General features: G+C 55.1%; 1 protein-coding gene across 1 annotated transcript in view; it reads right to left on the bottom strand.

Annotated features, from left to right (window-relative positions):
* Positions 1-17244, bottom strand: part of LOC120225924 (dapper homolog 3-like) — a 28378-nt gene that overhangs the window by 10108 nt on the left and 1026 nt on the right. Inside the window, exons 3-8 of the mRNA XM_039224100.1 lie at positions 16469-17211; positions 16051-16385; positions 15213-15363; positions 13662-13790; positions 12882-12941; positions 12099-12190 (exon numbers count right to left, since the gene is read on the bottom strand). Of these exons, the coding sequence (XP_039080031.1) occupies positions 12099-12190; positions 12882-12941; positions 13662-13790; positions 15213-15363; positions 16051-16385; positions 16469-17211 (1510 nt within the window). The remainder of the gene's footprint in view (positions 1-12098; positions 12191-12881; positions 12942-13661; positions 13791-15212; positions 15364-16050; positions 16386-16468; positions 17212-17244) is intronic.

Genomic DNA, 17244 nt, shown 5'->3' with positions numbered 1-17244 from the left:
CTGCATCAGAAACAGGGGAGTAGAGTGCCGAGCACGGGGTCCTTTGCCCCCATGGCTACACTCAGCTCCCTGGTGGCCAACTGCAGAGCCCACAGGGAATGGAAGCCAGCCAGAACCTAGCACTGGGGGCCAGCCAGAGGCTCCTGGAGGAAAAGGCATGCAAGTGGGCCTGGGGTGCTCTCTGGGCCCCAAAGCAGGCGAGTGCTCCGAGTGCTCCCTGGACAGAGAACACGAGGCAGCTCAAAAAGGCCCCAGAACAGTCTGAGCTGCAGTGGAGACAAGGGAGATAATGGATTATAACCCAGAACGCAAGCAAACCCACAGTCAGGGACAGAGGTCAGGATACACACACAGAGGGGCAGCTGGAGCGGGGAGGAAGCCGGGACCCTGCCCTCCCCAGAGCCAGCCCCCCGCCTGCACTGAGGACCTCTGGCTCTGGAAGGAGAGTGCTCCCTCTACACGAGAACATGAGCTGAGCACACAGGAGGGAGCGCGGAACTGGGAGATGTTTCACAGTCGTGCGAGATCTCAGCAAGAGGGCAGTTCTGACCAGGACGCCGTGGGGATGGGCGCCAGTGGCCTTGGTGCTGGGCCGGAGAGAGGAGACCCATCACCGCATGCAAAGCATGAATCGTGACTGGATTCTGGGTTATAAAAAAACCAACAAAGCAGGTTTTGGGGACAACTGGAGAAATTTTGAGATGGGATACCTACGAGATTGTACAGTTTCTGCCCATCCTCTAGCCTGGAAAAGACACGAGACATGCGGGGTGATGTGGGACGTGTGATGCTGGCTTTGGAGGCCCCACCCAGCCCCCCCAACCCTGAGCCACAGGCCTAAAGGTGGGGCAGCTGTACCAGGCCAGCTGTACCAGGGTATCTGCTGGGTCAGATACCCTGAGGGCCCCGCAGAGGGAGGCTGGCCATGTGAGTGGCCACATGGCATGGGGGTGGGGGGCAGCGGGCTTCCACATCAGGCCGTGGTGGGTGCCCAGGCTCACTGGTGGGGTCGGCCAGTGGTGACCCCAGAGCACGAATGCACTGGCAGAACCGAGGTTCACTGGCCACAGAGTGAAGAGTGAGGAGGGTGCAAGGCTGGCGGTGCCCACATGGCCTGAGGAGGAGCACACACCTGCACCTGCCACCTGCTCCCCACGAGGCTGGCACACCAGACCCATGTGTGTCCCTGACTCCCACCCACGTGGCCTGAAACCTATTCTGGTGACATGTCTGGAGCCTCTTGTCAAGGCTGCCTTGGGGTTTGCAGTCCCCACTGGGGCCCGTCTTGTGGCTCCTAGTGGCCGGAGGGCTTTCTCTCCAGCCTCTGCCACTCCAGGCCTGGCCATCGCCTGCCAACAGACTCATGTCGCAAGAGGGGCCACCATTATAATCACTGTCTTCCCTGGAACCCCGGCGTGGCTCACCCTCCAGCTAGCCTGACCCTGCCCATTGCAGACCTGCAGACAAGCGGGGCCCACATGGGACACTCTGGACCCTGAGGCCGAATGACATGTAAATCCCTGGGAGTCAGCCTTCAGTCTCTGAGCCCTGTGATCCCTTTGCAACTCCTTCCTGTTGTCCTGGCTGCCTGCCTCACCCCAAAGCCCCTCTACCAGGGGCCCCAGACACATTATCCCCGCACAGATGGAAGGCGAGTGACAGACACTCCTGTGATTTCAACCCGGATGCCACAGCAGGGAGCTGCACAGAGAACAGACATAAGGTTCCAGGCACTGGGGCAATGGTGGGCGTTTGGGATGAAGAGAGGGGGAGTGGGGGCCACAGAAGAGGGTGCGGACCTGCGGGTGACTCAGGTGTGGGGGACCGGCAGGCATGGCAGGGCCCTGAGCCAGATCTGGGGGAGGGCCTGCGGGGGGCCTCCCTGGGACAGCGGGTGCTGCTCCCACAGTAACGGGTGCACCATAGGCGATGAAGGTCCAGTTAGGCCGCAGGAAGGGGATGAAGATGCCGAAGTTGGCCAGGGCAAAGATGAACAGCGTAGTCCACGCCAATGCACAGAATGAGTGCAGGGGTCATGACCAGCAATTCACTTGGAACAGGTTGGAGATTGGGGCCTGTTTGTCCCTGGCTTCTGTCACAGCCCATCTCTGGCTCCAGAGGCACAAATCCATCTGCAAGATGGGAGGAGGGGCAGGCAGGCACGGACTCCTGAATGACCTGCGAGGCCGGGAGCACCCTGGGACTTCTGCATGCGGCCTCTGGGGCCGAGGTGGGCGGGGGGCTCTCCTAGGGGATCCAGGGGAGTTCTGAAGTCTGCCCAGGCCACAGCAGTGATACAGCTGCACAAACACTGTCCAGTGCACCGCCCAGTGTGGGCATGGCTGTGGCCACCTCCAGGGATAAGTGCACAGACTCATCAGAAAACAAATCACATGCAGAAGGAACACCCACATCAGGACGAGGCCCTCAGCCCCGGGGAAACTGAGGGAAAGTGTGCAGGATAAGCAGACCTTATGGCCACGTGATCCTCTTGTCTGCTGAAATCCTCAGGGAATCTTCTGCAAGTTTCCCTTGAGCACTGAACAGGACACCATGTCCCCAGAGTTCTACTGCTCCTGCTGTAGAACAAAGGCCTGCTGACCAAGGGCTTCTGGGGCCTCTGGCCACTCTGGGGTCACCCAGGTCGAGCTGAGGGTCTGGGAGCATCCCACGTGGAAGGCAAGGCCAGCACACCGGGGGTTTGGGCACAGCAAGGAACCCTGTGTTACAACATGACTCCCCAGTGAAAACAACATTTGGATGAAAACATGGGCCAATGAAAAGCACGCTTCCCAAAGCCAAATCCCACCAATGGGGAGGTGGGTTCTAGGGCACAATCACAGACCTCAGCACAGAGAGGCGAAGCAGGGATGCAGGAGGAAGTGGGAGTGCTGTGGAGAGGGCAGCAGTAGAAACACGCATCTCGTGGAGTGGAGAGGTGCGGAGAGGACACGCGGGCACAGGGAGGGTGTGAGGGGGGTGCGGGTCGGCCCAGGAGCCCCCCGTACTGGCCAGGACGGGACATGTTCCATGGGGCTTCCCAAGACGGAAATGGCATCACTGACAATGCGTGGAAATGCTGAGACTGCAGCCGGCCTTGGATTTTATGAAATTTGAAACAGTGGGAGTTTTCAAGCTCAGAGTAGTTTGAACCTGAACAGACCCAGCCAAAGCGTCCCTGGAACCGAGCTGAACTGCATGTGCAGACGCAGGGTCACGGCTTCAGCACTCCTTGGGTGTCCCTGGAGGCTTCCCCGCAGCCGACCTCAACGTGGCACCAAGGGCAACACTACGCAGGAGGTGAGCCCACCATCAGTCCCTAAGTGGGGCCACGTCTGCACGAGTGTGAATTCACAACCATGCATGTGGCCCAAGCAGCGGCGGTAGGTGGCACACACTTACAGTCCCTGAGAGCCAGCGTGTCGGGCGCTGCTAAAGTCGGGCCCCATGGCCTCCACCACTGTGTGGGCTCTGGTGAGACGGGGGGGGCTGGAGAGAGAAGATGCAGGTGGCCGCAGGGTGGTAGCCTCATCCCTGCAGGTGCTCGGCTTGCACACCTGCTCAGCTATTCTAGTTTGGATCTTCTCTCTCACAAGCTCTCACCAGGAAAATTTACAGTTCCCCAAATATGCTCGGGCTCCCGCCTCCTGCCAGGACCCGACAGCATTGTTAATGAGGGCTCCGAGAGCGCATGAGACACTGTGCCGTAACATCCGTGCACACGCTCACACACCACACATGCAACACCCATGCACAACACACATACCACACATGTGACATACCACACACACACACACCAAACATACATCACATACACACGCAACACACAGCATAGAGACATACACATCCATCACACACGCACAATACACGACACGCAACATGTATACAACACACACACAGGACACACACACTCATGCACATACCACACACACATACACCAAACATACAGCACATACACACGTAACACACACAGCACAGAGACATACACATCCACAACACACACAGCACAGAGACATACACATCTACCACACACACAGCACAGAGACATACACATCCACCACACACACATGACACATGACACACACCATGTATACAACACACACACACTCATGCACATACCACACACACACACACCAAACATACAGCACATACACACGCAACACACACAGCACAGAGACATACACATCCACCACACACGGGACATGACACATGACACACACCATGTATACAACACACACACAGGACACACACACACCGAACATACAGCACATACACATGCAAGACACACAGCACAGAGACATACACATCCACCACACACGCATGACACATGACACATGACACACACCATGTATACAACACACACACTCATGCACATACCACACACACACACACCTGTACAGCACATGCACACACAACACACACAGCACAGAGACATACACATCCACCACAAACGCATGACACATGACACACACCATGTATACAACACACACACACACATGCACATATCACACACACACACACACCTGCACAGCACACATGCTGTAGGCAGAACAGGTTTTTTGGACTCATTTCTCATTCCTGACCTTTCTTGTGCTATTTTGTTGGCCTGGAGCCGGGTCTCCCCCCCCCCCCCCCACACTTATGGCCATCTCTTGCCTTTAAAGCCCATGCTGGCATCACTCCCTAAATGACCTCCCTGACACGCCACCAGATATGAGCTGGGCCGTCATCTACTCCTTCTGAAAACACCGTGACTGGCCCTCCGTACTCAGGCCGTGGGAAGGGAACCTCATGATCTCCCTCCTTGGCAGACTCAGTGGGGCCTGGGTCCACTCTTAGCCAAAGCTCGGTTCCTAATGTTTGTTTTTCATCATCCCTAAAGGTTTAGTCCATGATTTGGTGCAAGATGTGTCGTTTCCATGATGCTCCAACAAGGCCATCGTCACCTCCACTTCCCCAACACAAACAGCTGACTTTCAGGAGCTCTGCGCAGAGGCCACTGCACTGGCCCAGAGTGGCTGTGGACGGAGGCAGGCACTGTAACCGCTGACCCTGCCCCCAGCCAGGGCCTTCTGCCGGAGAGATGCCGCCATGCCAATCTCCCTGGGACAGGGCGTCCTGGACGCAACTGCGTGTTAATGAAATCTCAGCCTGGCAAACGTGACCTTCAGGACCCTGACACAGGTCAGCCTCCAAATCACTGTTTTGTTCTGTGCTCTGCTTGGGACACGCAGAGGTTACGCTTCTGAGTCCTCAGCTCACAGTAGAAGCAGGAGACACCTCCCTCCTGGGGGACAGAACCCGCTGCACTTCCTGGTCACGGTCCCAGCAGGACAGAAAAGCACAGGCTCGCTCGGCACAGGCCTAACTGAGGAGTACCAAACCCAGTTGCCGTCGTGGCAGCAGAACCCAAGGCGCCTCATAAAGCTGGGTCGGTCCTGCCCCGAAGGCCCCTGTGGCCAGGGGAAAACCTGCAGAGAAGAGGCGGGGGCCCCAGACAAGCTGGGCTGGCAGGCAGCACCTGCAGGCTGCAGGCCACGTGTGGACCTGAGGTTTGACTACAACACCTCCCATGGCAGCCCCTCAATGAACAAGTGGTGTGTCCTGGCTCCCAACCGCCTGCTTCAGGCAGGATGTCGATCCCAAAGTTCCTTGCGACAATCGACCCATTGGCCAATTCTACTCTGGGAGCCCAGACTTGCACATTCCCTCCAGGTTGCCTCGGACACCATCACCCTGAGCCTGCCCCCTCGGGGGTCACAGAAAGGCCATGGTGCTGGGGAAAAAGTCACAGAAAGGCCAAAGAAGAGGCGGAGGTGAGAGATCTGTGGACAGTGTCTTTCCCAAGGATGGCTCAGTACGGACATCCCCTTTTTCTGCCTCTCCCCTCAGGGTTTCGGCTATCAAGTGCAGGAGTTTTCCAAGGCCCCCATTTGACCATCTCAGATCCTGTTCCCCTCCTGAGTTGGGGCACAGCATGAGCTCTGCTGCCCCCGGCACCACACAGCTCCCTGGGACACCTGCTCAAGCCTCCTGCATGCACTGAGTGTACCTCTGCTGCCCAGCACCTGCAGTGGCCAGGTGTCCGCCTCCCACCGGGCAGCTGGGACAGGGCCAAGACAATGAGAAACATTGTGGATTACAAGGCCATTGGGCAGGGGCCAGGGACCAGCTTGGAGGGAAGCTTGTGTTGCCAACACATGGTCAAAGTGCTCTACTGGACAGCCAGGAGACCTCTCTGCTGGCAGGGTGCTGGGCCATGTGGCTGATGCTGAGGCCAACCTCTGGCTGGGGTCAGTCCGGCTCCATGCAGCCTGATTACCTGGGCTTCCACATCAACACACATCCCTTTGGCTCCACACACTGTGCTGAGATCTCCAGGAGCAAAGGGTACACGGGGACGACCGGGACACTTCTGGCAGCCCTGTCTGATCACAGGTGGGCAAGAGGAGATGGGGCCCAGGATGTGAGGTGTGCTGGAGAATGAGGGTGGTGGGGGCTGGTAACTGGGCTTGGGGAGTGGGCAGAGTGGCTGCCCCCTATGGGCCCTGCACACCGGCATGTGCCCACGGGCAGCCCCGGGTTGGCAGCACAGCTCTGCATCCCAGGAACGTAGGAGTCAAGGACTCCGGCGTCCAATCCTGCCATCCACCACTGTCCACAGCACACGCTCAGAGACCCAGGGTGGATGACAGGCTGCCTGACCAGGGTCTCAGACCCCCCAGAAACCCAGCCGTCAACACAGCAGAGGCCGCAGATGGTGGGAGACCCCGGTGACAGTTCGGGGCAGGCCTCCCGCAGTGCACTCACCTCTGAGGCCACGTCTGACACCAGCATGCAAGCTAGGCGGTGAGGCTACTTCTCCCACCGGCAGAGCTCAAGCTGCGGGAAAGCACTCTTTACAGCACTTGAAGGTTCCATTCGGTACATGGAGACAGCAACGTCTCGGCCTCTTGCACAGAACATGCCTCCCCAGATACACCTGTGTGCAGGCTGCTGGCCCCTCACTGGGGCTTCTTCTCAGGCCTGTGACCTCAGCACCTGGTGCCCTGCCACCGCAGGAGGCCACCGGGGAGTGGGCTGGGGGCGGCACTACCCCAGGGCCCCCCAAATCTGCGGGTGGTGGGGTCTCCTGGCTGACCGGGAGCCGTGGTGACCTCATCCACTCACACCTATGAGAAATGAGCCTCCCAAAGACACCTTTTTGCTCTGTGAGAATAACTTCAGAAGCGACAACATCAGGGCCCGTTCACCATGAAAACACTAAGACACAGACCTAAAAGCAGGGCCACGACCCATGCCTGGGGCGATCTAGATCTTTCCCCACACATGACTGCGGGCCCAGAAAGTCTCATGGGACTAAACGTGGCCCCACTTTGCAGTCCAGTCTCATCCCCTCCCCTCGACATAGACAGGCTCATGTTCTTAAGGCTCTCAGAGCACCCCTCCATGTGATCCTCAACCTACCGGACAGGAAGGTCATTCACAAGCTCTGTCGTGAGCCCACCTGCAGTCCCGTGGTGTGCACATCTAAGCGCCCAACCCCCAAAGGGTTAGCACTGGGGCGAGGTGGGCAGAGACAGGAGGAGCAAGGTGGAGGGTAGGCGCTGGTACTCACGTGTGCACACATATGCACAGACATAAATGTGCACACACACTCACCTGCTCACACGTGCACTGGCACAAATGTGCATGTGCACACGTATACACCACACTCAACAGTGTGCACATGTGCTCACACATACACTTCACAAGTGCACTGACACAAAGGCACATGTGTGCACCAACACGATCACACATGCTCACATGTGCAGACATAAACGAGCATGCTAACATGCCACATGTGCACTCTCGTGCATGAGCACAGACACAAGACTGCACAAGTGTGCACACTCCCCCTCGCTGGTCTTGTTCTGAGTGTGGCTTCAGCACAAAAGAGCAGCAAGATGAATCCCGTTGTCCAGCACTCCGCCCAGAAGCCCCTCTCCCCAGAGAGTCAACGGCGTGGTCGAGGCGCTGTGGCCCTGCTGTGACACGTGGTCAGTGGGGCTCTGAGGGACACTCCCCCTCGCTGGCCACCTTCCCAGCCACTCCGACCACCAAGAGCACCCGTGAGACGGTTCTGACCGGGATCCTGCCAGCTTCCTGGGGCAGCAGGCCCTGGGAGGTGACTGGAGCCCCAGGCCCCCGCTTCGTGGCTGTGACACGCCCAGCAAGGAGCAGCCTGAGCCCTGGAGGGGCCTGTGGCAATGGTACGCTGTCCCTGGGCCCGTACGGACACACTCTAAGTGCAGCATCCCCGGAAACCCATGCTGAAGGTCTGGACAGACGCCAGCGGTCACGTTGTGTATGATTTCACCTAAGATGCTCAGAACAGGAAAACCCATGTATGCCAAAAGCAGAGTAGGTTGCCAGGGGCTCTGGGAAGGACGGAGGGTGGCTGCTGATGGAGGTGAGGTTTTCTTTTGGGGTGATGGAGATGTTCTGAATTCAACACACGTGGTGACAGAACACTGTGAATGTACCAAATATCTTAGAAAACTGCACAAAATGGAACACAGAAAAATTCTCAAAACGTTAAAGACAAAAAAGACACATAAGTGGCCATTGAGAGAATGTCAAACAATTGAAGGTGCAAAGAAATGGGTTCATTTGTAGAAAATGTATTTTTGTGTACGTTGCAGGGAGGGAGGGGGATTCATTGAGAAAATAATGGTCAAATGATGTCTAAACGTGATGAAACCATAAACTCCAAAACAGAACCCAATGAGAAACAAATGCACCCCTAGCTTGGCCATGCCTCTCTCAGGCAACAGCACAGTAGACCGTCAGCTAGAGCAGCAAGCATCTGGCCTTGAGGGCAGACTGCATTCGGACACACACGTAGGGCAGTCCCCGAAGGAGCACGTGCTGATCGTAAAGCAAGCGCCGTGAATTTAAAAGACTGAAACTCTAACTCAGGCCAATGCTCAGTACAGCAGTGAATTTGATCTAAAAGAAAGGCATCTACTATTGAAGGAAGATGATTAAGAAATGAAAACACCTTCTATGTCACACGTGAAAAGCAAACAATCCTGTCCTGCTGTTCCCCTTTCTCAAATTACCTGCTTTAAAGTCTGATGATCACAAGACAGTATGGTATTGGCACAAAAACAGACACATAGACCAATGGAAAAGAATTGAGAACTCAGAATTGGGCCCATAAGTGTACAGCCAACTAATCTTTGACAAAGCGGGAAAGAGTATCCAATGGAAAAAAGAGCCTCCTTAACAGAAGGTGCTGGGTAAACTGGACAGCAACATGCAGAAGAATGAAACTAGATCATTTTCTCACACCATACACAAAAATAAACTCAAAATGGATAAAGGACCTGAATGTGAGACAGGAAACAATCAAAACCCTAGAGGAGAAAGGAGGAAACAACCTCCTTGACCTCCACCGTAGCAACTTCTTACTTGACACATCCCCAAAAGCAAGGAAATCAAGAGCAAAAATAAACTATTGGGACCTCATCAAGATTAAAAGCTTCTGCACTGCAAAGGAAACAATCCACAAAACTAATAGGCAACCAACGGAATGCAAAAAGTTCGCTGCAAATGACATATCAGACAAAGGGTTAATATCCAAAATCTATAAGGAACTCACCAAACTCCACACCCGAAAAACAAACAACCCAGTGAAGAAATGGGCAGAAGACATGAACAGATACTTCTCCAAAGAGGACATCCAGATGGCCAACAGACACATGAAAGATACTCAGCATCCCTCCTCATCAGGGAAATAAAAATCAAAACCACACTGAGATACCACCTCACGCCGGTCAGAGTGGCTAAAATGAGCAAATCAGAGAACTCTAGATGCTGGCGAGGGTGTGGAGACACGGGCACCCTCCTACACTGTTGGTGGGAATGTAAACTGGTGCAGCCCCTCTGGAAAACAGTGTGGGGGTTCCTCAAGAAATTAACAATACAACTCCCCTATGACCCAGCAATAGCACTGCTAGGAATTTAGCCAAGGGATACAGAAGTGCTGATGCACAGGGACACATGTACCCCAATGTTCATAGCAGCACTCTCAACAATAGCTAAAACATGGAAAGAGCCTAAGTGTCCATCAACGGACAAATGGATCAAGAAGATGTGGTTTATCTATACGATGCAATACTCCATGGCAATGAGAAACAATGAGATCTGGCCTGTGTAGCAACATGGATGGACCTGGAGGGTGTTATGCTGAGCGAGATAAGTCAGGCAGAGGACAGATACTGCATGTTTGCACGTATAGGAGGATCAGGAGGAACTTAACGGAGGACCATGGCGGAGAAGAAGGGGGGAAATGGTGGGAGAGGGGGAGGGAGGCAAACCATGAGAGACTCTTGAATGCTGAGAACAACTGAGGACTGATGGGTGTGGGGGGAGGGGGGATGGGCCTGGAGGAGGGCACTTGTGGGGATGAGCACTGGGTGTTACATGGAAACCAGCTTGACAATAAACTATTTGTAAAAAAAAATAATAAAGTCTGATGATCAATTTCTGGCCTAGTGCTTTACACAGGGATGTTTTTCCAGTTCCCGGAGGACCTGTGTTTTTCAGTTAGCGTGGTAACAAATTCCTTAAAACAACAGTAGTTTCATTATCCACAGCACACAAATCAAGCAGAGCTCAGAGTTCCGAATGCTATTACTCCAAGGACTGCTGGGTAGCTCGCAAAGAAGCCCGCTAGCAGCGCACGTGCTATAAAATACTAACATCACACTTCGCAAGGCTTTCCTTTTTCTCCCAGTTGACCTCAGCCCGTGTTTCTGCTCTCAGCTTCCATGACCCAACACGGCATCGCCCCCCGGCCTGTGCATCCCCTCAGCGTCCAGAGTGAGCACATTTCCTGGTCTCCGTCCGCACTGACACCCTCCCTGTCCCCACGCATCCTCTGTAAAACCCACTCGCTAAGGCACCTTGTGGAAGGCCAAACAGCTTTCATGAGAAGCATCTGGACTAAGGCACTGAAGTCTGCCATTTCTGCAGCGCACAGCATCCCCGGCTTTCACCGCCGCCCACATTGAACCAGAAGAGCAGCTGGCGAGGCCCTGCTCATACAGCCCCCTGGCCCACGTGCCACCGAGCAGGACGCCGGGCAGTAGCTGAGACGGCCAATGTGGAGGGACAAACGCATCTATCAGAAAACGCAGACACTTTCGCATCTGATTTTCTACATGCATTCTTGATAATTAAAGAAGAAACATATAACCAATTCTAAATGGAAAACACTCTATTTCACTAATCAAAATACCTACTGACTGCGTACTTAGAACCCAGTATCAGGACAATACGGTGACAATATCTGCTGTTTAAAAGCACTGTTTTGGGGGCGCCTGGGTGGCTTGGTTAAGCATCTGAACCTTTATTTTGGCTCAGGCCATGATCTCAGTTTGTGAGATTGATCTATGAGTCAGGCTTTGTGCTGACAGCATGGAGCCTTTTTGGGATTCTCTCTCTCCCTCTTTCTCTGCCCTTCCCCCATGCATGCACTCTCTCAAAACAAATAAATCTTAAAAGAAAGACAGTTTTGTAAGACTCCACAGAAGCATATAATCTTAACTGTCTGAGAAGCTAATTACTCTGCATTCCCACCTCACTATTATTTGGGCATTCTCTCGATTTCCTTCTAACCACTAACATCAAGAAAGAATCCAATGTTCCCCTCAGAGAAGATTCAGGCAGAATTTCAGCGAAGCACGGATGTTGCAATTTAAGGTCACAAAGCGAAGCTCCAGGAATACAACAAAAATGTGAGGCAGTTTCTGTCCTAAGGATTGTAGTGATCACTTAGGGGAATTAGGCAATTATTTGAAAAGTTTAATCATAACGTAGAAAGGTCACAAGGCAGAGACCAGGCAGCTGCCAAGTGAAGGGTCAGGTGACAGATGCCCAGAGTAATGTGAGCTGGAGTGGCTTCTCAGGGAGGGGACCTTCGAGGACAGCGCTGGCTGCATCAGAAAACAGAACTGTGACTCCTCGAAGGCCAATGGGACAAGTAAAAAAGCCTGACTTCACTCACACAGATTATATGGTTAAATAAAGAAAACCACACATGCTCTTACCATGAGACAGCACCACCCTGTTCCAGGCAATGAGACTGCTGTCGATGCGTTCTTGTCTGAAAACAGTAAGGTGTCATCACATCATCGAGGAGCTGAGCGAAGAAAGGTAAAATGCACATAAAGGTGCAGACAAGGCAAAGGTTCCCACCAGAGGTGCTGCGAGAGCTGGTGCCCGAGGAGAGGGCAGCTCTCAGAGACTGGCAGCGCCAAGTGCCAGATGCCTCATAAGTTTTCATTTTGGAAGAAACTCAGAACGTACGTGGCCAGATTGGCTGCTGCTACTCTAACTGTACAGACACAGAGGACCCACAAAAGGACTAGACTTAGCAAGGGATGAGTGGGCTCTTCCCTCTGGGATCACACAGCAGCGGGCAAGCCACAGCACATTCACTCTGGACAACAGCCTTGACTGTGGTCACGCAGCCTGTGGTGTTGTGGGGATGGACTTCTGGCATCCCCCACAGCATGGGGGACCCTTCCCCTTGAAGAGGGGTTCAGACCAGCCACCTCTTGCTTGGACCTGCCCACCTGTTCTGTCTGCCCCTCGGCCCTGCCTCCTCATCCCAAGGGGTTAAGAGCACAATGCAGTGAAAGCTGTCCCTTCATTCTTCACCCTCCCCTTCCTCCCGCACGGGACAGGTATCTGGGACATGGGCTTCCGGGAGCCTGAAAAGTTCCCCAAAGCCTATTTGGGTCATGGGGCTCCAAGACGCTGGAGAGCAACACAATACTGATCATATCTCAAACAACCAGGCCTTCTTGCAAAATAACACAGCAACTTACATGAGATTGGACTTCCACCTCGTATACCAGGCTGTCCATACCAAAGCCCATGGAATTCAGCTGCAGGAGGAAAACAAAAGCCCAATATTTGGAAAGCAAGCACTACACTGACCACAGAGGTCTGCCCCGTACTGCTGATGCTCTCTGTTGTACCACATATAACAGGCTGAAGGTCTCATTACTAGGAAGTTAAATTTTTGAACTTTTTCTTAAAAGTTTAATTTTTCTTTAAAGATGCAAAGTACCTGCCAGTCCCACAGCTTTCGACAGACAATAAAATGGAGTACGGGGTTACTTTCTCATCACGTGACCACATACAATTATCTGTTGTGGACCTGCACAGAGCCTGCCCCACCGCTCTTCCGCACCAGCCAGCACTTGGGTAGAGCCAAGGCAGGTCTGGGCCAGCAGTTGGGACACCAGATGTGAACGCTGAGGACTCCACCTGCTAGAACCATGGCAGAGTCCACAGGGAAGCCCAGAAAAGGCAGGAGGAAAGAAGGGCTCGGGAGGTGATGATCAACTGGGAAGGAAAGAACACCTCCAGATTCTCAGCATCATCTCTGAAGGAACCACCTGAAGGAACACAGTCTTATGGTGGAGATCCCTATTTTTACCCTGTGACATGCTCTCCATCCCATAAGAAATAAAACACCATGAAAGCCTACCAAAGAGATGGACGAATACAATCTCCTGGGCTAACTTGCTTGGACAGCGCAGGCCACAGGCTGACTCTAACGTCGTGTCCTGGGTGCGCCACCCCCTCCAAGGCCTACGTACCTGCAGGCAGGACCCATGACTCGCTGCCGTGATGTTGTCGGTCTCCTCCTCCAGGGTCTCACTGCTGGGGCCACCCTCGTTCAGCTGGAAGATGTGAAGCGCAATCGTGCAGGCACCCAAGTCAATGGGCTGCAATGAGAAGGAAAATCAAAATAAACTCACACAGACTGAAAATAACCCCCTTCCCAGTTCTAGTTATAAAGATTACATTGTAAATCCAAAAGTTGAACTTGAATACACAGAATGTTAGAAACTAGTTCTTAGATTAGGTAAAGAGGCTGTTACGTTCAGATTCAGTATCAACTCTTTTTAAAATGTTTCTCTCTCTTCCCTTTTGTCTAAAATACCACTTTATTGTTCTTTGTATCATGAAAGTTACATGTATGTTGAAAACATACGAACAATACAGAAAGAAGATCGTCAAAGTCTCCCATCCAACCTCACACACACAATGGTCTATAACGCAGCCACATGTACTTGACCAAAAAGGATTCGATCACATAGTTTTCTAACTGTGCCTTTCTCACTTCTTTTTCACAGCTATGATATATTTGGTGTGATTATATCATTTACTTCACCAATCTCTGACAGATAACTAGGATATTTCAAGTTGTTAGCTACTATTAACGATGTGTATAAAAAAACTGCCCACGCATTTCCACAAAATCACATAATTATGTATTCAGACAAATTCCTCTAGATGAACTGCAAAGACGAGAATGTTAAAGTGGCTAATCGCCAGCACCCATGCCCTCCAATTAGGCTGCATTAATCTGTCCTTCCACAGTAGCATGGAAAACACTTCTGCTTCCTCCAGGCTGTCCAGAATCAAGTATGGTGCGTTAAACTGACAAAGCCACAACTGTTAGTAGAAGAAAAGGGAGCTCCACCTTCTAAGTAAAATTTTAGTGTGAAACCAATGCTTCAAAATCAATTCTTTATAAAACAGGAGCCATGCAAATACAGGTGATGCATCAGACACTCTGGGTTGTTTCTATAGTGACAAAATGCCCCAACGCACCCACCCTCTCCCACAGTGATGGTGGGCGAGGCAGTCCACATGCCGGACTAGAAGAAGCCCTTCTCCACGGCAGGCCCATCGCGTCCCTGCCTTCCCCATGCCTCCTGCAGTGCATGCCCACTGAGAGCTGCACAGACATTTGCTGACTGGAGGGACAGAGCCCAGGCACAGGGGCCCTGTCAGCACAGCACCCCCTTCCACAGCACTGTGCTCTGCTTTCCCAACACAGTCCCCCTCCTGTGCTGTGGGCATCCTGACATGGGGGCCGCCTCCACGCCCAGCACCTCGCTCTTCACCAACTGATCAAGGAACCAATTTCTGACAATATGCCATCAAAGCAGCAAGTGGATATCCATGATACTGACGTCACTTTTTTTTAAAGTAAATTCAACACCCAACATGAACCTAAGATCAATATCGCATGATCCGCCAAATGAGCCAGACTGGTACCACCATGACCCTGACTTTGTATTCAGATATGGATTAGCGATTTCTCAGCAATATGAATCATTTACTTATGGTTCTTTAACCTTCAGCTCTGGGTCAGCAATAGACACAGACTGCCCGTGTCTGCTCAGAAAAGGATCATCAAACTCAGTCCACGTGTAGTCTCCAGACACAATGTTACGTCTGTTGAGAAACTTTCTAACGCTCAGCTTTATATCTTCTTTTTTGGCAGTGCTAGGAAAACAAATGAGACACAGTCATCAGCTCTACGTTTACAACAGTATTGTACCAAGAAGTGCTTTTTACAAAACCAGACTGGGGATCAGACACCGCACAAGTTCAGAGCACAGCCTGGGTATCAGCCACGAGCCACGCCTTGCCTTGCAGGGGCCTGGGAGGCTTCGTGAGCCGAGATGAGTCCGGACACACGTGCGTGGCACGCAGAGAGGCTGGCTGGTGCTACTACCGTGCCCAGTGAAGCAGCCACGCTCCCACAGCTGTGGGGGTGCAGCCCGAGTCTGCATTTAACAAAACCCCGAGGCCTAGGACTCATCTGGGAAAACTCTAACACTCTCAGACTGGCATTCCGGGCCTCACGGAGGCCACCGGTGCTGGTCCACAGCTGCCCTGCCCCGCCCCGCACCCTGCGCCGGCTCACCTCACCTTCCGGCGCTGCCCCAGCCTCGCCCTCCGAGGGGGGCAGGTCCAGGAAGGGCACCGCCCCTGGGCGCCGGCCGCACGCGAGTCCCACCCCGGCTCCCCTCACGGCGGCGGAGCACAGGAGTTCGCCCGGGTCCGGTAACGTCAGGTAGCGGGCAGCAGGGGCGACCGAACAGTCCAACCAACGCCGGCTGCGAGGGCGGGGTGCACGTGTGCCCTTCCTCCCCGGCGCGTGGGCTCGGACGCACCCCCGGAGCTCACCTGCCGCTCCGCCAGGCCCCGCAGGGCGGCGCCTGCTTCAGGCCGCCCACGCCTCGTCTACGCTGCCGCCTGGGGCAGCTCAGCCGGCCGCCCACCTGCGGGTCGCGCTCCGAAGTGCCGCGGGCAACCTCTGACCCGCAAGCTGCGGGCGCCTCCGGGGAGGGGGGCGACTTCCGGTCGGGGCGCCCACTTCCGGTGCGGCCGGGGGCCGAAGCGCAGAAAGGCAGGTGGCGAGCCGGGCCCGCACACGCCGGCAGTGCCCGCACAGCCCTCAGCCCCGCGTCCAGGCCCCGCAGCGCCGGGGGCACGAAGCGGAGGCCCGAGCGGTGCTCGGCCTGTGGGGGCGTCGGCGGGGGGGGTCTCGGGCAGACACCCCGGGATCGCAGGCAGGGCCTCGGGCGCAGGATCCCCGGCCAGCCTTCGGGGGCCCTTGGCGCGCCGGCTGGGGGGGGGGCGCAGGGGGTGAGTCCGGGCTCGCGGGCAGGGCTTCGGGGAGCACCTCGGACCGCGGGCGGGGTTCCGGGCCGCCTGCTGCCCCTCGGTCGGCTTCTGTGGTCGTGGGGAAACGCGTCCCCGTGTGTCGCCTGCGTCCCGCCCGGGCCCTCCTGCGCCTGCTGCCCGGCGTCTGCTGCAGGACGGGCGGTGTGACACAGGCCGGGAGCGTCGGGGCCTGAGCCCCCTCCCGGAGGTTACGCAGCTCCCGCGAGGCGCTGAGGGGCGTCCGCGGCGGAGCTGCTTCCTGGGCCCGGCGCCCTCCCGGCCCGACCTTCACCTCAGGCCCCGGGCGCCCCTCCGCGCGCCCAGCACACCCTGAAGCCGCGGCCTCGGTTCCAGGCGAGCAGCCAAGCCCTTGGCGAAGCCCCTGAAGCGCGTCCGCGAGGCTGGGACAAGTGACGTGACAGAGCTTTTGGGGTCTGTGCACGCCCCCAGCTACGATGACGACGGCCCAACACGAGCCGGGGTGGCCGAAAGTGAAGAAGAAACCGGAGGAGAAGCGCGTTCGGGACAGAGGAGGAGAGAAAGGCCGCGCGGGGCGGCAGCGGCGGCCCCAGCCCCGGACGGCGGGCGGCAGCGGCCGAGGAGAGGGCTGCCCGTGTGCAGCGGCACACGCACCGGGCAGGGCGGTGGCCCAGTGCCGGGCCGGAGCCCGCGGCGGTCGTGCTGGGGTCGGCGTCGCGAGTGAGGGGCGCGTCC

The sequence above is a fragment of the Hyaena hyaena genome, unplaced genomic scaffold, assembly GCF_003009895.1.
Source record: "Hyaena hyaena isolate Hyena2069 unplaced genomic scaffold, ASM300989v1 scaffold_1550, whole genome shotgun sequence".
Taxonomy (NCBI): domain Eukaryota; kingdom Metazoa; phylum Chordata; class Mammalia; order Carnivora; family Hyaenidae; genus Hyaena; species Hyaena hyaena.
The sequence above is the reverse complement of the archived record's forward strand: the minus strand, read 5'-3'. Positions and strand labels throughout refer to the sequence as shown.